We start from the raw sequence: 27,426 nt of genomic DNA on the forward strand, positions 1-27,426 counted from the left end.
CTGTAAGCTTTTAAGTCTTTGTATCTTGCCAGGCAAGTCTTCTAGGCTTCCTTCCCTTCTCCATATATTGGCTATTTGAGGGGCATTAATTCTACCTTGTGAGGTTTTTTAAAATCCATTTATCTAGTTTACACACACAGTTGGGATTTTGTTGTAAAATGTATTGAATTTGTAAATTACTTGACATTGAATTGAAATTCAGAGACTCTTAAACTCCCTATCCATGAACATGGTACACCTATCCATTGAGCGGATTTCTATTAGGTCCTTTGATAATATTTTGCACTTTTCTTCATAAAGGAATTGCACATTTTGATCCTAAACAGCTTATAGTCTATGTTTTAAAATACTTCTTTTTTGGAATTGGTAATATATTTGCTATAAAATTCTCAAAGCTCAAAAAAGTATAACTGACAATTTCCCATCCATTTTCCTCAGTCACCCAGGTTTTTGTCCAGAATTGTCACCCAATGTTACTAGTATTAATTTTAATGTGGTTAATATTAACATATAGTAATTGTATTTCTTCATTATTGTACCTAGTAACCTGGCTGAATTTTATTATTTCTAAGAGGTCATTATATATTTCCTTTATGTATTATGTATCACCTGCAAAGAACAGCCATTTGGTCACTTCTTTTCCATTCCCTATTCTTTCTACTGATTTTACTGTATTGGCTAGAATGCTTCTAATAAAGTAGCTGTAGAAAGTAGCTGGATAAGAGCTGTAATAAAAGGCAACCTATATTATTCCTGCCTTTAATGGGAGGGCTTCTGTTTCATATTTATATATGAAATTTGCTATAGGTTCTTAGATGGCTTATTCAGGTTAAACTTTTTTTTTTTTTTTTTTTGCCTCTGGTCCTATTTTGCTAAGAATGAGAAGCATGAAAGTTCTTACCAAATTATTTTATGCACCTACTGAGATGACTATATATTTTTTCCCCTTTAATCTACTAAATGTGCTGAATCACTCACTCATGGAAAGAAGTAGTCTCGCGTAAAACACCTTTACCTCAGGCTGCTATTTATTTTCATGAGGGGGGGAAAAAAGAACCTTTTATGATAGTGGAAAATATACTTTATTTTTTAATACAATAGCTGCCAGCAATATACTGGTTCTTGAGAGTGAAAAGAAAATACAAGCATTCTATAATAAGCTTTCATTTGCCTTTTCAAGTAATTCTAAAGAAAATATTCCAATTCTGTTCAGCATTATGACTTGGGGGGAGTTGAAATTTTTTCCATGATAAAAAATATAATTTTGACAGCTCCAATCTTGATCATTTGTAAAGGATGGAATTTAAAAAGCCCATACAGTATATCAATAATGAATACTTCCCTCTCAGAATCAAATACTGATTATAACCAGTATAAGAAAAATGGTTAATCAATAAACATGATGAAATGTGTATCAAAATGTTCATGAAAAAATACATTGCTATTTCTTCTCATTTTTTTACCTTGCAGATATTTTCTAAATGGATATTTTAAATGTACAGAAATAAAAGCTATCTACATAACTCCGGAGAGACTCAAAACTCAACGGAAGTGAAAATGCCTAAATTCTAAAGTTGATCAACTTAGTGTAAGAATGTCAGAAATCTCTTAAATGCACACAGACTGCTCAAAATTTTAAAGATAAATTGTGTCAGCTGAGTTACCAAGACATTGAATCTTATATGATTTTCATCACAAAGTCAACAATCCTAATAAAAGATAGAAGGGAAGAGAATATCTGCATCTACATTAAAAAAAAAAAAAAAGGAAGTTACATCAGCTGAAATAGTAAAGAGCTTTCCAACTGTTTAACACAAAAATGTCTCAAAATCCCGTGGAAAACAGTGAGAATTTCCATTCAGAATCTAATCTTGTTGAAGTGGAACATAAGGAGTTTAAATCCAGGGGGGAATGATTTAGTAGTTGTAGAAATAATATCTGATGATCTGCATTATGTCAATTCATACACTATGTGAATTGCCATGAAAACTTTGATGTCCTAATATCTCCCAAGATTTTAAGCTATGACCTTTCCACAAGTGTAAAATGGGATTTAAAAAACAAAAAACATGTTTTAGGATTATCCTCTTTACTAGCTTTTTTATCAATTTGCCACTCTCAATGTCATTTAACTATCTCCCCTGAAAAAGTAATAAGGGCTTTCTACATCAAAGTCAGAAGAGATAAACCTGCCTTCCTTGGATATCCAGAGAGAGAGCCAAGTATCATCATGGGATAAGTTTTAAAAAGACACTGAAGAGAATAAGTATCCAAAGTGAAAATACTTCACGACTGAATTTCAGAATGTGCTTTCTACCACTCTACTTTGAGGAATGTCCCTCTGTCCTCATTTCCCTCTCCTCTGCACCACTTAGTCCATCACCTGAAGAACAGGCCCCTCCCCCGCCTCTTGAATCTTTTCCACACTTCAGGTTACGAGGCACAGTTCAGTATCACATGAATGCCAACTTGCCACTTAAAAAGTGGGTGAGAAGTGGCGATGGCTGCGTGCAGCCCAGGGTCCCGGTGCCGGTGTGGCATCTTCACCCCGCTGAAGCTACTGCTAGAGAACTTCTCAAGGATAACTGAGTGCTTTTCTTGGAACCAGGTAAGTCATCATCTAATATTTAATTATAAAAAGGTGGGTACCCAAACTGTTGATCAGCAACAATGAGTTCTAAGAAAGTAAGGCAAAGAAACTTCCCTGAGCCAAATGGATACAATATGGAGCTCATCATCCTTCTACACCAAGCAATTACTTATAAAAATGCAGTACATTTATAAAAATCGGGCTGCTTCCATAACACCAGCGCTGACTGAACGTTACCATTTCGAAGGGGGGAAAGCACTGGCATTTGAAAGCAATAATATGCTTAAATTTCCAAAAACAGCCTACAAGAAATCGCACTTCTTAAACAAGTTACGTATAAAAAAATGACCAAAACTGTAGTCTAGTCACAGCCATGGTCTTTGAAGCAGTATTTATAAAGTACTTTTTTTTTTTTTTAATGAATAAATACATAGCAGACTTTTGTTTTATTTTTACCAAGTTCATCCTCCCTTGTCAGAGCACAGATCATCCCTGGTCCAGGACTTCAGCTGGAAAAACAAGCATGCAGAGCACTACTCCTCCATGTGGCTTTAGAAAAATTTAATCAAGGGAAGTACAGTGATTGAGATGAGGCGAAACTGCGGTAAATTTGTACCCACTATCACAACTACAATTTAGTCCCAAAGGAGTGAGCCATCCTGTGCCCAAAGTTGAACAGTAAATGGGGACGGAATGGGAAAGCTCGTAATATGTGTTTTGTCTGGTTTCTAACAGAGGATGGATTCTCTCTTCAGGGTGTCCATATTAATTAAATAGGCTTCAGAAACAAAATTCTACTTGACATTTAGATGAACCCGTCCTACATTCCTTAGGTTAATATCTGTAAGGGTTAAATCTTTATGTTACAGATCGTTGTACTGCGATAGCACAATCAACTAAATATCAGTTTATGTAGTGTGTTGCTCAAAAGATCTATAGACAGCAAGGTCTACACTTAACTAAAAGGAGCTTTTTAAATAAAAGAGGAAAGCAGTAATGTCCCAAAGGAATGGCACTGGGCAAAATACAGACAAAACAGAAACACACAAAACAACACATTTAGACAGAAGAGCAGGTGCCCCCTGGTTTTTCTCATATGGATAAAATGTTTGAGAAGACCTTGAGAATGATCCTCCCTCACTCTAAACTTTTAGCTTCTACATAGTGTCAGACGTTATCACGGGTATGAAGGATAAATGCTTTCAGGCAAGGGTGAAAATCCATGTACGGAAGCGAGCCCGCGAAGCGTGTAGTGACTTTCTGGGGAAGGCTCTCTTCACCGGCGGGAGCGCACCCAGGACAGGGCACCCTGAACCCGCTGGACGCGGTGGCGTTCTGCTACGGTGGTGATCCCCTCACATACGAAGGACGCTAAAATTCCCAACAGACACAGATATTCCTTGTGCCGCGCATCGTGCGCCAGCCGGAGGCTGACTGAGGAGGGCGTGGCTCCTGTTTTCACCGTCAGCACTCGAAAGCTCTGGCACCTAGAGCCGTAGCAGTGAGGGCTCTGGAGGGATGGAAACCACCTCTAAAGTGAAAAGAGCGTGATGGAGCGTCCCTGCATTTGGGGGCGAGGAGTGGAGCGTGGGGGTGGGTATGGGCGGGAGGGGAAGGCAGGGTGAAGAATTTTAACATAATACTGCTTAGGAGTGTGTACTTAACGACAACTACTATACCTTGTCTATCCTTTTATCCTAATCCTGAATAACTGCACATTCATGCAAAAGAAGGGATCTACTTTATAGGAACAGGAGCGGCCTGTTAGGAAAAGCGTGTTCTTAGGGGAGACGTGAAGACATCTCTCTCACAAACGACAGTTTACTTGGTGAGTCTTTTGGCTACGTCGCTATAGGCTATTTCAACCTCCTTGTCACTGGGGCAGGTATTGGTAAACTCATCCCGACTGTAAGCGTTAGTTAGGTATCTCCAGATGCCAGTCATCCCTTTTGGAATATCAAAGTTGCGGTATTTTTTGGCCACCACCTGAAACACAAAGAGATCGGAAGTGAACACTCATTTCCCAGAACTTCTAACACAGACAGGTGTCTGGCGTGGGGGCGAACTAGCGCTATGAATCTCTGAGAGCAGTTTTTGTTTCGTTCCGTTCTGTTTTGAAGAAGTCACATTCATCCTAACTAGAGTTTTCAAGAACGACAGGACCGCACATGACACCCAAACTTCAGTAATGTCACGGTGACGGGAACCATGGGCTCTGGGGATCCAGGGAGAGAGCCAAGTGTCATCACTGGACAAATACCTCAAAGCACGCATCCTATTTTAGACGTCGGGTTTCCTTGGTCTTGACCTTGACTGCACAACTAGTGTTTAATACTATTCAACATAGCATCTTACACAAGAAATGCTCATTAAGTATTTTTTGCCTCGGACAGAAATAACCAGATGATCACAGGACAGAATCTGACAATATAAGTCAGTGTAGCAAACTCCAAGTCACCGGTCACATTTTTAAAATTTTTGTGCAGTCACAGGAAAAATTGTTCTTCTCTCACCATTTAATTAACTCCAGGGCATTTCAACTGTTGCCTAAATAGCATTAAGTTCTATTTAGGGGGGAGGGGGGGTTTCCTGGTCATATACAGAAGATCAAGAAAATTTTATGCACTAAGAAGTGCTATCTCAATAAACACAGAATAGCCAGCCTAATTGCAATGGGACACCACATCCCATAGACCGACCTTGACAATGTGCAGTTTGGGAAGCAGGTTGCAGTCAGCTAATGTCATTTCATTGCCATCCAGAAATTTACGTGTAGAAAACTTAATGTCCTCCATGCTGTTCTCATCAATTTCATCAGGGAGGGGAGAATTCAGATATTCATCCAGTTTCTGCAGGGTTTTCAAGAGACCCCTCTCCAACGCTGCAAGAAAGAGGGGGACACAGTAAGAAGGCGAACCACCCAAGGCCCGAGGGAGAAGTGTTACTCTTCCAGCCCCTGACGGTGTTCTCCAACGCTCACTGAGACACGAAGCAAGTGGAGCTAGACAGTCCAGGGACGAGACAAACACTTCTGTTCAGATAAATACAGAAGCAAGCAGGACCATCTTAGAAACCGGAATCCATAAAACTTAAGAACTAAGTGCCCCACTTACAAACACTGTGGCCCAACACGCTTGGTGTTTAAACCAGAAGAGTGGGTGCAAAAAGGCAGACCTATTAATTCAAATCTAGGGAAGAAACTCTTGACACGATAGAGGTTCTTGCCCTGAATATTAACACCTGCCTCCCCCAGAATGTTCGGGTCTATCACCAAGAAACATGTTACGAAACTCCAATATAGACAATCCAAGTAGAAAACCTTAAGTTTTTGCACTGTCTTGTGATACACGACAAGCCAAGAATAGCACATTTTATAATAACACGGAAAACAGAGGTCAGATTAGGGAGTTCAATTTATGATGCTGAAGCAGGGGGGCTCTTCCACCAAATAGATTAAGATGTTATAATTCAGACATTAAGGGATACGAGAGCCACCCCTGTATACCTGGAAAGTCAAGGTTAAGGACCCTTCAGCAGAGGGAGTAGGAATGTCATTGAAGAGGAATATGGAATATACGGGTCTTCTATTATCCCTTCTTAACCTCTGCCTTCCCAAGACACCTTCACCTCCACGCCCTGAATGGACGAGCTCACAGTGATGACCACAGTGCTTGGCCGTAAAAGAAAGTTAAATATCCTGAGGTGACCATCGATGTAGTTGTAAGTTTGAATAAACTTGGTTCTATTAGAGAAGAAGACAAAAGTTTTTATACGCCGCATATTAGATATTTCACCAGCAACATCAATATGTCCTAACCTGAAACCTCTTCTTCCACACTGCTCCCACCCACTCATCCCTTGGTCCCTTCCTAGCAGTTCAGATAAAAGATGGCAGCCTCAGCTAGATAAAAGGGGCAGGAGACATAAAAAGGAATAAATAGATCTTAGAGGTACTTTGGAGATAAAAGTCAACAGAGCTTGGAAACAAAACTGTACAAAGACAAAGGACAGAGGGGCACCTGGGTGGCTCATTTAAGCGTCCAACTTCGGCTCAGGTCATGATCTCGCCGTCAGTGGGTTCGAGCCCCGTGTCGGGCTTTGTACCAAGAGCTCGGGAGCCTGGAGCCTGCTTCACATTCTGTCAGCCCAAGGCGGGGCTCAAACTCACAGACTGCAACATCATATGCTAAGCTGAACTCATGGACCGCGATGTCATGCACTGAGCCGAAATCAGACATTTAACCAACTGAGCCACTCAGGCGCCTCCAACACTTAAAAACTTTTAATAAATAAACATTTTTTAAAAAGTTACTTTAAAGTCAGTATTTGATAACTGCATACTTTGTAGTTTTTAATATGTTTTTTTTTCCCCACTCTACCTGAAATGTTTTGTTTAAATACATAATTTATTGTCAAGTTAGCTAACTGGCTTTGGGAGTAGATTCCCATGATTCATTACTTACATACACACCCAGTGTTCATCCCAACAAGTGGCCTCCTCAATGTTCATCACCCAGTTTTTTAAAATGTTTTTTAAAAATATGTATTAGTGGGGGTACCTGGGTGGCTCAGCCGGTTAAGCATCCAACTTTGGCTCGGGTCATGATCTCATGGTTCGGGAGTTCAAGCCCCGCGTCGGGCCTAATGCTGACAGCTCAGAGCCTGGATTCTGTGTCTCCCTCTCCCTCTGCTCCATCCCCCCCCACCCCTGCTCTCTCTCTTTCTCAAAATTAAACAAACATTAAAAAATAATAAAATAAAAATATGTATTCGTTATGCTCAGTATTTTAATATGAGCATTGTTAGATTTTTAGAACTGCTAAACTTTTAAACTCAGGGCTGGTTTATATTAAGCTAATAGTCTACTAAATCATGAACTCCTTCCTTCTAATTCTTGTTATTAAATTAATACATTATTCTTGTTTCCCTAATGGCACTATATTTTCTTCAAAGGTGAAGTCTGTGTCCTGTGCTTCTTCTGCATATCCCTAAAATTCACGGCACTCTACCCAAGCACAAACTAGACCCCTGAGCCACATCTGCCCTGGACTGAGAAAGGCTAACAACCAAGTATAAAAGTTTAGGGTTTCTTAAATGTATGGAGAGGGTTCAAAAGGAAATCAGGCAAAAATGCAGAACAGATACTTTCAAAGTCAAAGGAGTGGAGATATTTGCATCTGACTATTGTATCTTCCTGGGGAGCTGAAATGGAGGTAGGGACTACACGCTGCTATAGAACATAAGAGCCATCTTAAAATGTAAAGAAGCAATGGTAAAATTTTTTTACTTAGGTAAATATCAAACAAATTAGAATGTATGTATGTCGAGTGATAGATGACAAGATCAAGATCAAAGAACCACCAGTTTTATTAATACAAGGTCGCTCTAGCCATAGCCAGGATCAAGCCAGTTTATTTCTTAGAGCAAAAAGTTAGGCAGCAAGGGCGCTAGAACCCCGTAAAATAAGGCTGAGGAGGAAGCAGAGCTCAGTCACAACAATGGGAATGACCAGGATTCCAGCCATTTAAAAATAGATCAAAAATACAAAGGCAGGGGCGCCTGGGTGGCTTAGTCGGTTGGGCGTCCGACTTTCGCTTAGGTCATGATCTCGCGGTTCGAGCCCCGCATCGGGCTCTGTGCTGACGGCCAGCTCAGAGCCTGGAGCCTGTTTCAGTCTGTGACTCCCTCTCTCTCTGACCCTCCCCTGCGCACGCTGTCTCTCTCTCTCTCTCTCTCCTAGAAATAAATAAAAAATATTAAAAAAAAAAAAATACAAAGGCAATTACTATAACTTGTTGATTACATACAAGTTGTTCTTATGCACACAGTCATCTGAAATGTTACATTTCTAAATTAACAAGAGAATGAAATGGGAGAAACAGGTGGGTTAGTGAGGAGTCCAGGGCTTGACAGAAAACTTTTCAGAGTTGTATTTAGAAGGGCTGCGGACGGGACAGCAGACTCTCAGGACGCTAGAGGGACCAACTTAAAGATTCAATATGCTTCATATCAAATTCAGTGAATACAGAATAAACACACATTAGCTATAATGACTTGTTCTTTGCTCAGTTTACAATGAACAGAATCACAGCCTCTAGGAAGGACAGTGTCTGAATTCAAATACTGAAACAATGTCTCCAATGGCACTTGAGAGAATGACAAGTCTGGGCAAGTCTATGATCTTCAACCTACTCTAAATCCATCCTTTTCCTGAACTGGTTTTCAAATATATCCAAGAGAAAAATAAAATACCCTAAATTTACAACGTTTGAAACATAATGCTTATTGTCATCCTAGATGTAAATAAGGCACAGGCTAAAATAAGAACCTAGCCAAACATGAAAATTACTATTCTTTCCATCATTTTGGACTCAGTAAAGCATCTGCAATGAAGCTGAATTGCTGAACCTCATTAGACTGAGTGATTTTTCATTAAGAATCTCAGAATAAAGGGTATATTAATGAAAGCAAAGAATGCGGAATTACTTTGATTCCATTTTTATGCAACAACACAAGGAACCCCAACAAAACAAAGAAAACAGAGGTGCCAAGAAGTACTAAAGGTCATCGTTCGATAAGTATAATGAAGTTTTGAAGACAAACCACAAAGGAATCTGAAGTTGATGAAGAAAAAGAACATGTCAACACTGACCACTAGGAGGCAGTAGCAAGCCATGAGAAAGTAGCTCTTGTCCAGGCACTGTTCTCTAATACCCCTGCTGTGGCAATGCTGCTATTTCTAAGAAGATTATTTCAAAAGCTCTCGAAAAAATGAGTACTTAATTACAACAGAGGCCATACAATTAGTTTCAAATTAATTCTGAAAATCAAAACACCCTTTCTGGTCTATGAAAATGTAGCAAAACTTTTCACACGCACACACATGCACCAAATCAGAAGTGTGTGGAAATGAATACTTTGAGGTTAGTGGGAATATAAACTGGTGTGGACTTCTGAGGAACAAAACCCTTTGACCTATTTGGAATCCAGCACAAGGACATTCACTGACAGCATTGTTTGTCATCATAAAAAAACCTTGAGACAATCTACAGGACTATCAACAGGGAAATGGTTAAATAAAAACCCATATTATGGAACATTAAGCAACATTTCTAAAAAATGAGGTAGATCTACATTTTGATATGGAAAGACTTCTACCACATCATCTATGAAAGACAACTGCAGAATGTAAAAGACACATTCATATATAATGTTTGCAAAATTACATAGAAAAAAGGATGAATACGAACTGTTGGGGAATAATTTATACAAGGTTAAGAGGGGGCAGTGAAATTCTATTAAATTTACTTCTAAACTATTTTAACTTTCTCAATAAGCAAACATTACTCAATCACTTGTATAATTTGAGTAAGTGTAAGGCAGAAAGCATGAAATGAACATGATCATGCTAATTTCAATAAAGGGTAATCATCCACAAACAATTTTTAAAGGCCAGGTCGAAAACAGGGAGAGGTAATGAGTATTTAAAGATGCTTAAATATACAATTTGGTTACATAGTTACAATGGTGAAAAGGTACCCTCTGATTCCAAATACTTCCAGAGAGAGAGAGAAAAAGAGAGAGAGAGAGTTCCGAGCCTCCTTGGGATTCTCTCTTTCAAAATAAATAAACATTAAAAAAAAAAAAAGACTATTATAAATACCAACACTCTAATAAATTATGTATTAAACAGTTACATTTGGGAACTTAATTTATATAAATTATTGAAATCACAGAACTGAAAAAAAAAAAAAAGATCTGGACAAGGTATATCTCATCCCATGAAAGGAATTAATTACCTATGAACTACTTTTAATGCTTCAAATGATTACTCCCAATCACCTTGGACATGTTACCAAAAGAATTACCTTTCTCTCCCTTCTTTCCTCCTTGCTCCCTTTCTCTCTCTCCATACCTACCATATTTCCCTTTATTGCAGTCTTTAAGCCCTATTTGTTTATTTTATACCCAATCTAAGTACTAACCCTTCTCTTTCACTGGCCCAATACCGCAGTGTCTAGGCATCTAATCCCTTACTTAGAATTAGGTCTTAAAAGGTCTTAAAACGGTTCAAACATACTGAGTTTTGTAAAATATATTTTAATAGGCTGGTAAAACTAATCAAAAACTTGCCTACCCTGATTTACCATGTAAAATGACAAATCCACCTCCACGTAGGCAGTTTATAGTTTGGGGGAAGAAGGGGGTGGTGCACTACTTTCTTAGGCTTATTTATGTCATTTTATTGCACTAAATGGACAGATTAGACATCTGCAACAAATATATATACTCAGTAAGCTCCAAAGTAATTTGGAATATTGTTTTCTCAATTCCCCTGGCAGGGACAGGCCCTATGGGGGAAGGTTGCTTGGCAACTGGAATTCTTATTTACCAATAGGTAATTTAATATAAAGCATTCTAAGTTATGCACTGTCTGATCCATTACGTTGTTTGTTCTCAGTGGTGACAACATTCTAAGGATGGTCAGTGTAGGTGGCTACTTAAGACAGTAACAAAATGATAGGAAAAAATAGAATACAGAGTTATACTTAAATGAGTCACTCTCTCCCCTGTTCTCGCCCCTCGATCCCAACCCCCAAAGCAATTGTTTGGCTTTGTTTGGGGGGGCGGGAGGGGAGGGTGGTTAAGCAAACATATTTTATTCCCCTTTCCTCCCCACCAAGCATCAAAAGAAATTCAACCACCCTCCAGATTCCAAAGGCTACATGGAGAAATAAAAACATTATGAATTTAACTCAAGAGAGTTCAAAAGCATCTGGATATAAAAGGATAGTTTCAAGGAAAGAAGCGTCACCCGCTGAAGGGAGGGTACAACAGAAGACACTGTCTGTGGAAAGCAGGGGCTCCAAAGGAACTGATTACTTAGTATATAAAAGGCTAAGAAACATCCGTCAGGAAAAAAGCCAGTTACTTAGGAAAATTGCTCCCAAACCCAGGCAACTCCTGGGACACACGAAACAGCCACAAGCCAAGCCTGGACACTAAGGCTTTTCCCTCCATCCCTTTGCTGTAGAAAAATCGCATGCAGTGGATTATCCCAGAAACCATTGAAATTCAATACTAAATTACAAACTGCTGCAATTTTAAAATTTAATAATAATAATAATAATAATAAAAAGCCTGAATAGCTTGAAACTCTGCCTACTGAAATAACATCAGAAAACGAGCAAGTGTTTCTACTTTTTAAAAGATGTTTATTCTTGCTTACCCAGCACTGATCGGTTTCCCTTTGTGTCCTTGTTCGTTTCCATAAACTTCTACCCAAAAGAACCATACCTGGGCTCCCAAACGGTCTAAAATGATGAGGGATTCAAGTGTCTTTAGGAGCTGCCTTTTGGGTTATTGTTATTACTTTTAATTAATAAACACTAGTGGTCTCTCCACAGAGTTTTATTCAGAGAGAACGACGCTTGATGCTTCTCAAAGAGAAGAAAAAGTTCTAGATGGTGTAGCTAAGAGAAGGTTCATTAAATGGGACCTCTTTCAAAAAGACTTCCCTTCACCATACAGGATTTCGGTAAATGAAAAAAGATAGTGTCCTTCGATAAATAAAAGAAGGAGTTGGCATCTCTACTACCCTAAACAATACTCACCATGAAAATCTGACTTGAAGCTAAAATCCTATTTTAGGAAGCAAGAAATGAGGAAATATACTCCCCAGGAGAAAGGCTCTCTGGGAGTACCTCCCAAAATTGCTCTTTAAGGATAATTATCATAGAGGCGCCTGGCTGGCTCAGTGGGAGAGCATGTAACTCGATCTCAGGGTCATGAGTTCAAGCCCCATGTTGGGTGTGGAGCCTACTTAAAAACTTTTAAAAAGCAAAAATTAAAAAAAATGTTTTTAAAGTAAAAATAAAAACATTTTTTAAAAAGGACAATTAACACGAAAATCCACCTGGACTGATTTTAGGCTGCCAGCGCCCAACGATAAACAGAAGATTTAGTAGTAATTTAAATGAAGTTAGATCAATCTATTCCAGAGCACCACAGCCACGGAAATCCATGGTTTCTGATGCACCATTAATTCTCTGTACAGCTCCCCGTGGTGGTGACTTCTCAGAAGACTATGAAAACAATTCGTTCAATAAACACTTCATCACATCCACCATACGCTAGGCAGTGGGCCACTAGCCAGAAACGGGAAAACAACAATTTGGGACTTACCCTGGTTTATCATCCAATCTCTAATCAACGTGGAAAGCCAGTTTGTAATACTTAATGGGACTATCTGGACTCCAAAGTATTCATTTATAATCACTGTTGTAACAGGATTTTTTGGATTTATTTGAGGGGGGTTTTCTGGTTTGTTTATCTGCAGCGGTAATTCAATCATTTGTGGGTTTTTGTTTTTGTTTTTTACCTTCATTAGCCTCTGGCCTTGAATTCTTGATATACGCAGAGAATTTGGCAAAGATGTCCATTCCAGCAGTATTTGATTCTGGGTGTTTTGGGGAAAGCTTCAAATATCTGGTGGGAAAAGACAATAAAGGATTAGAGGTCCTCCAAAGAAAGATACGTTAGCGTTGAGTTCTCTCAATCCACAAACCAACATGCTGGCGTGACCAGACATCTTTGAACACTTATGACTCTAAGAAATGCCATCATCTGTTTTCTATGATATTTTTAAGACGTGTTTTTTCCTTAGGAAACAAAGCTCTACACAGTGTTTTTGTCCGCATATTAATATTCTTGGCAAGCAAAGGGCATCCACACTCACTTCAGCCTTCTAAGGCAGAGCGCTGGGGACACAGTCTGCTGGCTCGGAAGTGTGTCCCGAGGCAGCGTGGGTCTTAGAAAGAGAACCCCAGAGCAGCACTGTCCGGATAACTTTCTGTAGCGGAGGAAATACTCGATACCTGAATTTCCCAACAGGTAGCCATCAGCGATGCATGGCTGGCTGTCCGAATACAAATTTAAAGAAACCAGTGTCCTGTCAAGTTAGAAATTCACTTCCTCCAGTTGTACCAGCCGCACTGTAATCACAGAGCTTTCTCAGAACAGAGATGCCAGCCAGAGTCTCGGCATATGCCCCACCCTGGACCACCCCATGCGGCAGTGCCAGGGACCTCCGAGAGCAGGAAAAATCAGGCATTGTGGTCAAGACAAAAACAGCAGGAAGCAGATCACTCGCTTCAATCCCACACTCGGGATTTTCCAAAACCTCCCCTGTACTAGACATTGTAAGGGGGGTGCTGGGTAGTGGGGAAGGAGGTTGTCCGTAATTCTGCTAACAAGTGTTCTGTTGTTACAAAGTTGATCTACTTTGACAACAGACATTCGTGACACATCGCTTTAAAAAAAAACATGGACGTGTATTTTGCACATTTAAATTCCAAACACACATACTCAGTGTCTATTTCTTCCTCAAGTTGGAAAATACAAGTGAGATGGCTCAGCTCCTCCCTCTTCCCTTGGGTGGAGTGGGCGGCCACAGGAATTCATCAGCACCCCAGTAGGAAGACTGAGCCGCTCAAAGGCCCTGCGAAGTTTCCCTGGAAGGTGGGCATGGGGGGAGTAAGACTTTGGGGGAAAAAAATCTTAACATTAAACTACTAATTTAGATTTCTTCACATATTTTAGGATGCTGTCTTTCCACTTCTTTAAAGTTAAAAATGAAGGTGAGGTATTTTTAGGTAGGAATTTAGTTTAGTTGCAAGCTGTAGTTTCTGGTTAGCTTTTATATTCTTTTTTTTTTTTACATTTGCGATTCTGAAATCAAGGAAAGGTACATCTAAAACTTTGGACATAGGACTACATTGATAAGAAGAGTATAAAGATTATAAAGATCTATGATAAATATGCTCAATTTATCTTTCTTTTTAAGAGGTCTCAATTATTAAATATTCAGAAATATTTACAGAACAAGTTTTTCAAATGAACAATGAATTTCACAAGTTTATATACACATATATGCTATAATAATAACATGTAATAATATATATATATGTTTTCCTCTTAACTATAGAACATTTTACCCTCTCTTTCTCCCCACCACCTCTGTCTCCCCAACCGCCCACCCCCTCCCCCCCCACCCTCGCACCAGCTCGAGCTGGAAGAGTTAATTCCAAGTTCATCATCCCTGGAGTCCCCTTGACTATAAAAACAACCAGCCTCCAGTTTCATTGTTTTTACTGCTTGTAATACAGTAACTTCACTGATTTATTCCAAACAAAAAAACAGCGCAAGGAACCTAAGTGCCTCTTCGATACATCTATGTCTTCCTCTAGTCAAGTTTCCATAATGATCCCTCTTCCCCCCAATCAGTATTTAGCTGAACCTACTTTTTCTAATAAAACAAACTTCCTAATTCTCAAAATAACAGGCCTGAAGGCAGGCTTAAATTGTAGATCATTTATATATTATTCACATATATTCATTTACGCTAATTATTAAGTGTCTCGGTGTATTATACTAAGTGTAGAGGATATAAGGATGAACAAACAGACGCATATTTCCTAAAGACCTATTTTAATGGCCAGGTAAGAATGCAGAAGGATTTGCAGTCAGCATATCCTTAACCATACGAAAACAGATGCTATTAATGATTCTTAAAAACTAAAAACCGTCCTCTACAGCAGGTTAGGCATGCCCCAGTCTTCTCCAAGACAAACTTCTCCAAGACAAACCACTACATTTGTACTATTTGATAGAAAGAATACTTACAGTCAGTAGAGACCACCTCAAATTCTCATTTTGCCTAAGTGAGAATTTTTCTGGAAATTTTATTCCAGGAAGCTTACATTCTTGGCCCCCAAATCCCTAGACCAGTTAAAAGTACTGCCAAACGAACACTCAGGCTTCCTGTCCCCAAGTATTGTTTTTCATTTTGTTTTACTACAGATTGGGTTCTTTCTGAAAGATAAATCAGGTTTTAAACCAACAGGTCCAAAATCAGTTGCCAGTTTATGTTGCCTTTCCCCAAATACTGGATTTTAATAATTCATCATTATTGACTTTCCCAAACAGCTTGATAAAGCAAAACTTCAACTGAGAACCTTCATTTCAACATTTAACAAAAAGGAAGGCAAGTGATTAACAAAGGCTATGTGTCAGGAACACCATGGGCATGAGCATCCAGGGTATGAAGACTTTCAGATCAGTCTTTTTTTTTTTTTTCTGTATCATGTCACAGATTGTGAACAGTAAGACTAGCTAAGAATATTCCCATCCTTTTAGGAAAGAACCCAGGTATTTTCTTTCTCATGTGAATAAGAATAAAGTCTGAGTATACAACCCATTAAGTTATCCTTGTAAATTCAACTTTCATTGTATTTTGCACTTAAAAAATAAAAAAAGGATGAGGGGTGCCTGGATGTCAGTTGATCAGCGAACTTCAGCTCAGGTCATGATCTCAACCATTATGAGTGCGAGCCCCATGTCGGTCTCTGTGCTGACAGCTCAGAGCCTGGAGCCCAGCTTCAGATTCTGTGTCTCCCTCTCTCTCTCTCTCAAAAATATATAAACATTTTTTTAAAAAGGATTAATAACCTTTATAGAGCTTGTCTCCAAAATTATCTAACTTCCTCTCTCCTATTTTTTTTTTAACAGTAAGTAAGCCAAGTACACAGGTCTGCTTCAGTTAAAACTATAAGTTTCAAAGCTTTTTTGAAAGTTTTTGGCAAAGTAGTTCCTTAATTCAAGCAAGGGGAACTAAACATGTATTTATAAATATTTTCCCGAGATGAAAAGAAAGTTTCTTCTATGTATGCTTGTTACACAGACCAGCAAAAATTCCCTGATTTAAGCTCTTCACTAGTCTCTAAATTCTAAACAACTCTAAAACAAGCAGTTGCCTGTATTTATATTTGTCATGACTGAATCAAAAGTGCTCTTATAAAAAAAAAAAAACACTCTGTTCTCGGTATCACCAAATGCCAAAACATGTTATTAGCAATGCTCGATTCTGCTGGGCCGGCTCATGCAACAACTCTGCCTGATCTCTTCATCCAGTCTAGAAACATGAAGGCTCTCGGTCAGAGCGCGAGGAGGGGCCGTGGTAGGTAAGGACTGAAGACCTTCTTGTCTCTGAGCGGAAAGGCAGTGGGCCAGAACAGTCCCTGAATGTCCTAGAACACCACAGGAAGGGAAAGGAGTGCCCGTGGTGGTCCGGGAAAGAACTTCCTCCTCCTGTGCATCCTCCAGGAACAACCGTGCAGGACACGGACTCCGCTGTTCATCGGCATCTCACAGCAGGGGCCCATAAGGGGAAGGTCTTGCTGATCCAAACACGCTTTTCCAGTGCATAGAAATAAAAACGCATCACAAGGTAAGCCTCACCTATTTCTTAAAAAGGATTCATGAAGTTTGACAAACACTTTCGGTCCCACTTGCCCATCACAGGAAACAATCTTTGATTTCTTTCCTGCCCTTCCTCCAAACTTGAACTAGCCTGAAATTTTATACTCGCTAAAGCGCAATCCCATTAAAGACTTACAGTTCATCTTTTTATAAAAGTCAAGCTCAGCAACATAGAACGAAGAAAACTAGAAGGAAGAAAACAGAGGAAACACGGGTCTTGGAAGTCACATGGGCCTGGCTGTGGAGTGTGCCGGCTCTGCCACCAGTGACTGCAAAACCTTGGATGGGTCATGTAGGTTACTCGTCTTCAGCTTCCCCGCAAAGTCTTTGAAAGGACAGAGCTCATCCACAAACATAACCCGGGATGCGCACACAATGCGCTTGAACGTTAATTAATGTTAACAGCAGAGCCATCAGCAACATCTATAATACTCCCATCTACAAACAAAGTGACATTAAAAAACTTTACTTAGAAATTCTTCAGAAGAGGAGCGCCTGGGTGGCTCAGTTGGTTAAGCGTCCGACTTTGGCTCAGGTCATGATCTCACGGTTCGTGGGTTCGAACCCCGCGTAAAAAGATGAACCCCGCGCCGGGCTCTGTGCTGACAGCTAGCTCAAAGCCTGGAGCCTGTTTCAGATTGTGTCTCCCTCTCTCTGTGACCCACCTCTGTTCACGCTGTCTCTCTCAGAAATAAATAAAACATTAAAAAAAAAAGAAATTCTTCAGAAGTGGGGTGCCTGCGTGGTTCCATCAGTTAAGCGCCAACTTCAGCTCAGGTCATGATCTCACTGTGAGTTTGAGCACCATGTCGGGCTCTGTGCTGACAGCTGGGAGCCTGGAGCCTGCAGCCTGCTTCGGATCCTGTGTCTCCATCTCTCTCTGCCCCTCCCCTGTTCTCTCTCTCTCTCTCAAAAATAAAATAAATACTAAAAAAAAAAAAAGAAAAGAAAAAAACTCTTCAGAATATAAACTACAACATAAGAAAACCATGGAAATACGGGATGGGGATTAAAGAGTACACTGAGGGGGCGCCTGGGGGGCTCAAGAGGTAAAGTGTCCGACTCTTGATTTCCGCTTAGGTCACGATCTCACACTTGTGAGATTGAGCCCTGTGTTGGGTTCTGTGCTGCATGTGGAGCCAGCTTGAGATTCTCTCTCTCCTTTTCTCTCTCTTTCTGCCTCTCCTCTACTCACTTATGTGCATGCACATGCTCTTGCTCTCTTTCTCAAAATAAACATTAAAAAAAAAAGTACATTTAGCATGATGAAAGACAATAAAATGATTTTAAAAAAAAAAGGAAACACCCTTAGAGAGAATTTAGCACATTGTGAGCACTTTAGGACAGAAAGATCTCCAAATTTTATTGTTTATATTTAATTACTTTAGGGGGAAAGCTTTCCAAGTTTTGAATTATTTAAACTGAAAGAAAAGACCATCTCTGGGTAGAGTAGCTCTGTGACCATCCCCAAACAAAATGGAGCCGAGATTTCTGTATACAGAAAGCAAAGTAAAAATGTTCCCTTTCCAGGTCTGATTCAAGAAGCTGTGATGCCTTCCAGAGCACTTAATGCTGAGAAACTTGAATGTTTTTGATATCAGTTTTACTATTATCTTAATGTTCGTCCCCTCTGAGAAAAACAACAGGAAGGAATACTGAAAATCGCTGTTCCTACGGTTGAAGAAAGCCCAGAATGCCCGTCGCTCTCCTCTGTTCACCCGCAGGAAGCCACTTTCTGTTCATTAAAGCTTAACCCGGGTATTCTCTCTTTTCCAAAGCCTTTCCTGTCTCCGCTCACTTCCCTTCACTGTGCCCACCACCCCCTCTCCATCCATAATGGACTGCGCCTCCTGAGGCAGGAACCGTCTCATTCACTGCTGTATTCAGAGGCCTCTGTTGCCCAGAAACTGTTTGCAGAGTAAACGAATGAGTGAGTTCTGAGGAACCAATTATTTTAGAACCCTCGGCCCCAGCAATCCCATCCCGGGGAAATTTATCTGGATATGGAGACTAAAAGTCATATCAATGAGCAAGAACTCCCCAGGCCAGGAGAAAAACATTTCCGTTTTCAGACTGATGGAACGAGAAAAGCCCAAGAGAAATCCATAATGCATTGAAGCCACACCAGGATTACAGCAGGTGCATTTCGGGTAACAGTCACTACGGTTCCCCTGTCCCTCACCGTCCCTCCTGTTGTCGGAAATATAGTGGAGCACTTCGACATCGTTAACCATGTGGGCGAATGTGCAGGGCCTGGGGATCCAGAACACCTCAAAGAAGTACATAAATAAAAATCGATGGGGCGCCCGGGTGGCTCAGTTGGTTAAGCATAAATAAAAACTGAATCCCAGGGACAAAGTCTAAAGTCAACTCCCTTGACTTTAGACAGTCACCTTTGAAATGGCCTGATGAGGAAGCTCCCGGCAGCCTGTTGCACACTCCTGCTTAGCCATTCTGGCTACGTTCACTCTGAACCTCTTTCCCAGTCTCTTCTCCTTCCCAAACTTCTCAGCTTGTGCCCACCACCCCTCAGAGAACCAGAGCTAACCAAACGCGGCTCCCATATCTCCAACCCACCTTCAATGTGTACTCCTGTAGCTTAATCACATCCCTACCTAGGCTTGTTGGCCGAGCCAGAAGCCAGTTCTGACATCTGTGGAGCATTAATTATAATGAATGAAGGGAAGCCCGAGTCACTGCAACTTAATGCTGTTGAGAGTTTTAAGCCGGGACCATCCGGAGAAAGGTCTGTAAGGGCCAGAAAAGACCCAACTTTAAAGAGATGGCAATATTTCCATGCATATTTTCTTTGATACTCACTTGGGAGGGCATAAGACTTCTTCGAGAAATTCTTCAATCTTATTTACATCCGTTTTGACTTCATTGTTGAAAGTTATAAATGGTGGGTGGGTCCCAGGAGCCAAGTTCTGCAGGTCAGCAGGCTTCCTGTCAGGCAAAACAGTGGTCAAAATTGGATCATGTTTTACTCTGGGAAGGCAACAATACTTTAAGTACTCAGAGTGGTTCTAAATGTTAAAGTATATAAAAATAAATGAGAAATAGTACTTTTTCCACTAAGTATAACAGCTGCACTGCTATTGTAATAAGAAGCAAATCTTCACAAAGAACAAAATTCATGGTAAGAAAATCAGGAAATCTCTGATTTTAACCAAAAGACAAAGTCCTCCACTCTCACTCCAAATTGAACGGAAGTGCTTCTTAGAAACGGTGGTAGAACTGAGAGAAAATCATGTCTAGTCTCAACGCTGGCGCCCACCTACTGTGTAGGGACGGTGTAAACCGTAACTTTTCTAGGTCTTCCTTTTCTTTTTGTAAAATATGAAACAAGAGCAGCTGATTCTTACAGCCCTTCCCAACTACAACGTTCCAAATTCAGTGCTACCAATTTTCCATTTTCCTAGAAGTCCACTCTCAACGAGGAAAGAGCTCACCAGTCAAAATTACTTCAGTACATAATAGATGGCATAACCAAACGAAGATGCAACACAGAAAGGGCAAAGTATTATAGTGAACAGGAGAGGCTCAAAATATGTATTAGGTAAGAATTTTGTCCAAATTCATTAAAAAGCCATCAACAAGAGAGGGGCCTGAGTGGCTCAGTTGGCTGAGCATCCGATTTTGGCTCCAGTCATGATTTCACAGCTCATGAGTTCAAGCTCCACAGTGGGCTCTGTGCTGACAGCTCAGAGACTGAAGCCTGCTTCGGATTCTGTGTCTGCCTCTCTCTCTCTGCCCCTCCCCTGCTCGTGCTCTCTCTTCCTCTCTCAAAAATAAAAAGAAAATTTTTTTTAAAAGCCATCAACAAGTCAAACAGGTATGAGTCAAAAGAAATTGATAGAGTAGATAAATTAAGTGAACATATGGAGAAATGTAAGAAAAAAAAAAAAGACAACCAATTACTAAAGAAATTCAAGAGTAAACTATGATAACATTTCTTTCCTATTAATTGGGGAAAACTGAAATTACACAGAATACTGATAAAGACAGTAAAACTGGATACCTACAACTACTATTACCACAGAACAATGGTACGACCCTACTAAAAATAAAAATGGCTGCCTGAATGCATCAGTGAATCCTAGAATCAATAATATGACCCAATACAGCATGATCCTAATGATAAATACGGAGTGTACATCACCATCCATGAAGTATTCTTACCAAAAAAGTCGAACCCGAATCTAGAATCAAGTCTCTTAAGGCAGCTCTCTCTCAAAATGAGGTCTAGGGGACCCTGTCTCCAGGCGGTTCATAAGGTCAAAAACATTCTCATAACACCAAGACATCATTTGCTTTCTTCACCCTCATTCTTTCATGCCTGCAGAGTTATCCACAGGCTACTTGGTGTGTGGTGTCACAAGGTAATGTACACAGAAACAGGAGAACCTATCTTCGATTAAGGCAGAAATGTACAAAAATGTAAAACAATGCCACTCTTGTTTTGGAAAATATATTTTTAAAACATTTTTGTGATAACAAATAGTAGGTGCATGATTGTTCTAACTAGTAAATATTTTTTAAAATTATTTAGCTTTAATTTCTAATCCAGTAAAAACGGGCAGGCACAACCACCCATGCAACTGAAAACTTTTTGAGGTCCTCAATAATTTAAGAGTATAAAGGAGTTCTGAGACCAAAAAGTGCATTTGCAGGAAACACGAGGAGTTGCAAACAAAGTTAAATGATACCACAAAGAAGCCATCAGCCAAATACAGAATTTGGGACACTCCACGGTTCAACAGAATGGATTCCCACCAGTCAATGGCATGAGCAGAAAAAGCTACAAATGGAAAGTCTGTTGCAGATTAAGAAAACTTTAAGAGCCACAACAACCAAATGTAATGAGTAGAATTTATTTAGATCCTGATTTGAAGAAGGCAGTCAAAGAAAAAAGATCCTCTGGAGATAACCAGGGAGATCGGATCATATGCCAGGAACTAGACGTGATAAGGTGGTGAGGTTGGGTAAGAAAAAGTCCACGTTGTTTGGAGACCGACAGCAAAGGATGTAGGGTTGAAATGACAGCTTTGCTGGGATTTGCTTTAAAATATAATTAGAAAAAATAGTGACAAAGCAAATGGGTAAAATCTCGATAACTGAGTTGAAGTCGTGGGGAAGTTCATTCTATTCTTGTGTATGTTTGAAAACTTTCATAATTAAAAAGTTAAACCTTATAAAACTTAAATGTTGAAAAAGCAATATATTGCTTCAAGCAACTTTTCCCCCACCTATTTTTATAGCCCTTCTGTATCACAAATGCAGACTTTAAAATGGTATCTTTTTTCTAAAGCTCACCCTCTTTTTAAAAATGTTTATTTATTTGAGAGACAGAAAACGTGAGTGGGGGAGGGGCAGAAAGGGAGAGAGAATCCCAAGTGGGTTCCACACTGTCAGCACCAAGCCCAACGTGGGACCAAAGCCACGAACTGTGAGATCATGACCTGAGCCAAAATCAAGAGTAGAACACTCAACCAACTGAGCCACCCAGGCGCCCCATAAAGGATATCTTCAAATGTATCACAAAGGTGAAATACCTTACTACTGAAAATAATGTTTAAAATAGAGTGTACCCCAACATCTCTACTCACCCCAGCTTAACAATTTCTCTTGGTCTTATTCATATGCCTTCTCTGTCCCTCCACTTTTTTTCCCCTCCCTACAGCCCCATTTAGGTTTAGAAAGCCCTTCATCTCCTTATGACTACATTCCCAAAACAAAAAGACTTATTAATGATCCGATTAGTCCAAATTTTCTAACTCCAAACCCCCCTCAACCCAAGTTCTAGGGCCCATCTCCCTCTCAAGCCAAAGAAAAAGAAGACATATTTTCTCTAACTTGTGTAAGAGCCTAAACTCTAAAAGAGGCCTTTTAAAAGTCAAAATCTGATTTGATGTTCAGTTCTGATTCCTTTCCCAAGATGCCTGGAGCGGGGGAGGAGGGGTAAAGTGGAGCGCAGAGTGACTGCAATCTGTGGTGGCTGAGCAGTCTTCCAGCCACATGCATATTTAAGCAGTGGTGTGCCCTGGGAAGCTCTGAGTTCATGAAGCACTCATGACTCAGGTCAGACTAGGTCCTAGTCCGGGTTTTGTTCCTTTGGTTTGTTCAGTCATTCCTTTTCACGCCTCACCCTGACCATCTGTTCATCTGTGATCCCTAACGGGCCCAGCAGGTCCAAGACCACGGCATCTGGGGTCTTCAAGTTCTGTCCCAATCCAGTCCACTGCTCACGGCTGATCCCAGCTATACTCCACTTCCTGCTCAACTCTGGAAGACCTTATCCATTATACCAAGGATCCAGAAACCCTAACGGTTCAGGGTATCTCCGATTTATTTTCAAATCTCAACATTTTAAAGTTAAAAAAAGACTTTTATCACTCCAAAGTTATAAAACATATCCACATTTTTATGACTAACAGTCTATTAATGCCTAAATGCAAGGTAGTAACAACACACGTCTCTGTGTTTTACAAATAATTTTTTCATGAACCAGGAAGAGTTAGACAGAGGGAAAGAAAGGGCCTGATGCTCTAAAATAATCCATGGAGGGGCGCCAGGGTGGCTTAGTCAGTTACGTGTCTGACTTAAGCTAGGGTCATCATCTCGCAGTTTGTGAGTTCATTCCCTGTGCTGGGCTCTGTGCTGACAGCTCAGAGCCTAGAGCCTGCTTCAGAATCTGTGTTTCCCTCTCTCTCTGCCCCTACCCCACTCACATTTAGTCTCTGTCTCAAAGTAAACATTAATTTTAAAATAAATAAATAAATAAAACAAACCATGGGGGGAGGGCAGCAAAATAAGCAAGAGCTATTACTTCTGTAATAAATTATGACAGCTTTCAGCTCTCCAAATAAATTTATTAGAAGGAGGATAAAGTTGGCATGGTAGAGAAGAGTAAGCCGAAGATTGAATCAAAAGGATGTGGTTAAAGTCCCAAGTTGAACAGTTCTGCCATCCACCAGCTATGTGACTAAGGAAATCATGGCCGCTGGACTTCCTCCTCTGTACCGCGGACAGCAGCATAAGCCCCGCTCTGCCTGTGAAGATCAAATCCAATACGGCACGTGGGAGTGGCCTAAACCAAAGTATGCAAAGGAAATCAAGGACTGCTTTTGGTAGCGCCCTAACAGCTTTCTGCAGGAGGGAGACAGGGAATTTTAAACTCTAATTGAGTCTGCTGGTTCAGAACTGGTCCCCTAGCTTTACCTGACTGGTCACAAGAAACCTGAATAATTGAGGCTCATAAGTAAAGTGGAACCAGGCACGTGATCACCAATGTTCTACTCATATTAGTGACTAGTGAACAGTCTATCTTGCTTCTGCTGAAAGCCTATAGATTTTGAAAAAACAAGGTGATGAAACTATTCTCCGGCATGAAGTGCTGAGATGAAGAGCAACCACGTTAAGGTCCTTATCCCAAGTGAAATTAAATTCGAGAAGAAACTCCAATGCCTCTCAGCATTGCAGACTTCAGATAAATGTTCAAGTTGCAAGCACTGAGGTGATAAACCACTTAAGCTTTATCAAGCCATCAACCAAGTGGAATCTCACCTGGCAGCCCCCGGCCTCGGTGTTCTGTGTGTGACCCACAAAGGTTCACTTTACAGATGCTTCACAGAAATGTAACATTTCAGAAGTGCGGTGTGACAGGCACGAAACCGAAACACAGGCAGTGGCTAAAAATTTCAGGCCACCTTTGGTTGATTTCATAAAAGCCCTTTAATAAATGCTCAATGATTCATTCAAACTCATTCAAATGTTTTCCTTAAGTGAAAAAGCAAAGTGCATATAATTCATGCTTTGAGATAAGAGCACAGATACTCTTCAGTGTTTGAGGTTTCTTTTTTTAATGTTACTTATCTGAGTAGTCTTTTTTTCCTTTGTCAAAGGAGATGAACAAAAATATCCTATTCTCTCCCATTTTGCTTCTAGATGAAGAAAAGGAAATAAAGAGAAACTAACACAAGAGACAGAGGAGGAACCTCACAGGACCTAATACTTGAAGCAACTTAAGTGGCTTAACTTCAATTAAAATTTAATTCCGTACACTTGCAACAATTGGAGAACACTGGACAGGTGGCTCAGTTCCAGCAGCTTCTTAGAAGATGAGCACAGTACAGCCATAGGACACTGGAGCTGGTTCTTAAAGATGACCTGTGACTAGCTGACTCCGCCAAATGGAGAAAACAAATATACTAAGTATGTAGAACTTATATGGTTAATTGAGTTCCTTTTGAAGGATTTTCAAGACATATAATTCTTCCATACAAATCAAGAGAATATTGGACACTATATGGCAAGTATGGGGGGGAAAAGTTAACACCAAAATTCCTTGGTTTCAGAACACTGTACTCCTCTTAATTATTCTTCTCTAGGTTTGCTATATTCTAATACTAAAGTCACCAACTAAATGGGTCACAGAAACATACACACTAAGGTCCTAGTTACTAAGCACTGGCCTATGTGCCCAATTCAACCGGTTACAGGATTTTATTTTGATTAAATGTGGTATACCACCCAGTCTTGGCCTACTTTAATGTCAATTGGTAGAGCAATCATGTTCAAACAAAACAGCACCCACCTAATGATTTCAAACACAGCTTCTACCATTCTTAAGAGAGTTCATCAGCACAGTTATATAGAGTTTATCCTGATGAGTTTAGAAAAACATTCACTAGGGGTGCCTGGGTGGCTTAGTCGGTTAAGCGTCCGACTTTCGCTTAGGTCATGATCTCGTGGTTCGTGGGTTCGAGCCCTGCGTCGGGCTCTGTGCTGACTGCCAGCTCAGAGCCTGGAGCCTGTTTCAGTCTGTGACTCCCTCTCTCTCTGACCCTCCCCTGCTCACGCTGTCTCTCTCTCTGTCTCTCCTAGAAATAAATAAAACATTAAAAAAAAACATTCACCAATTTTCTAATGAATTTTCTAATTCACCTCTTAGCGACCTCAACAGGATTTATCATCTTTGAAGCCATTTTGAAAAAGAACATTAAGACGCGGCAGGGAAGCTGTCTCTCTGTATGACTATCTGGGTCTGTCTCTCTCTCCGTGTTTCTGTCCCTATCCCCCTCAAAACACACACACGGGCTGTGCACAGGATTCAGAATGCGTTCGTTCATGAGACACATATCTTGATTCGTAGACGTAACGAAGGCTTCATGTCGCTCAAGTCAACTTTCCAAAGAGGAAGGATGGAGTGTGTCCTCTCTGATGGGCCAGGAGCTGTAAGTGGGCGATTTCTCTACAAGGCTGGTCTGTTCCATTCCATTCAGTCTCTCTGGGTCACTCACACTGCTGTCACTCACTACCTGGAAACCAGACTGATCTCTCAACCTGCTGAAGACTGTTTTCAGATGGGTGGAACCACAGCCATGATAATGAAAGCAGACTACCCCAAGAATCTAGAAATCAGACTCTGTTCTGAGTTTATAAATGCCTTCTAAGAATATGCGGGACTATCAGTTTTATAGCTCCATGGTAACTTGTTAGATGATTACAAAATTGTTAAAGTTTAAACTATCGTAATAATCTTCCAAAACTTTATGCTATTAGTATGGCAACATATAAGTAAGTCTCACCTGGTCCCTTACGAATGGTATTATCGGCACGTAAGGCGGAAGGAAACCATTTACGACAATGCAAAGGATAGGAAAGTTTCAGTTTACAGTGGAAATGGGAAAATGGAAGCATGTATTTCCCAGACTTTTTATCTTTTTAATAATTTTTTTAACGTATATTTATTTTTGAGAGACAGAGACAGAGCAGGGGAGGAGCAGAGAAAGAGGGACACAGCATCTGAAATAGACACCAGGCTCCGAGCTGTCAGCACAGAGACTGACGCGGGGCTCGAACTCATGAGCCATGAGATCATGACCTGAGCCGAAGTTGGATGCTTAACCGACCGAGCCACCCAGGTGCCCCAGTATTTCCCAGACTTTTTAAAAGCAGTCTTCTCAAATTTATTTTCTCAGAAGAGTATCACAGAGGATGGATTTTACTCACTAGTAACATAGTGGATATCACTGCTTTTACAACAAAAGCTAATTTCTGGGGGGGGCGCCTGGGTGGCTTAGTCGGTTAAGCAACCGACTTTCGCTTAGGTCATGATCTCGCAGTTCGTGGGTTCGAGGCCTGTGTCGGGCTCTGTGCTGACTGCCAGCTCAGAGCCTGGAGCCTGTTTCATTCTGTGATTCCCTCTCTCTCTGACCCTCCCCTGTTCACGCTGTCTGTCTCTCTCTCCTAGAAATAAATGAAACATTAAAAAAAAAAAAGCTAATTTCTGGGGCGCTGGGCGGCTCAGTTGGTTAAGCGTCTAACTCTTGATTTTGGCTCAGGTAATGGTTCATGAGTTTGAGCCCCATGTCTGGCTCCACTGCTTGGGATTCTGCCTCTCCCCCTGCCCCCGCCTACTCCCCTCTGTTCCTCCCGAGTGCATGCTCTAAGTAAATAAGTAAACTTAAAAAAAAAGTTAATGTCTTAAAGTTATCATTTTCCCTCTCATTTCC

The 27,426-nt window shown here is 40.5% G+C and overlaps 1 protein-coding gene across 1 annotated transcript in view; it reads right to left on the reverse strand.

The window, feature by feature from the left end:
* Nucleotides 1-1,011: 1,011 nt before the first annotated feature.
* The window catches only part of CLIC4 (chloride intracellular channel 4), a 65,971-nt gene continuing 39,556 nt past the window's right edge, over nucleotides 1,012-27,426 (reverse strand). Inside the window, exons 3-6 of the mRNA XM_039231251.1 lie at nucleotides 19,730-19,855; nucleotides 12,972-13,078; nucleotides 5,290-5,471; nucleotides 1,012-4,576 (exon numbers count right to left, since the gene is read on the reverse strand). Of these exons, the coding sequence (XP_039087182.1) occupies nucleotides 4,412-4,576; nucleotides 5,290-5,471; nucleotides 12,972-13,078; nucleotides 19,730-19,855 (580 nt within the window). The 3' untranslated portion in view covers nucleotides 1,012-4,411. The remainder of the gene's footprint in view (nucleotides 4,577-5,289; nucleotides 5,472-12,971; nucleotides 13,079-19,729; nucleotides 19,856-27,426) is intronic.

This window comes from Hyaena hyaena, unplaced genomic scaffold (genome assembly GCF_003009895.1).
Source record: "Hyaena hyaena isolate Hyena2069 unplaced genomic scaffold, ASM300989v1 scaffold_3, whole genome shotgun sequence".
Classification (NCBI taxonomy): domain Eukaryota; kingdom Metazoa; phylum Chordata; class Mammalia; order Carnivora; family Hyaenidae; genus Hyaena; species Hyaena hyaena.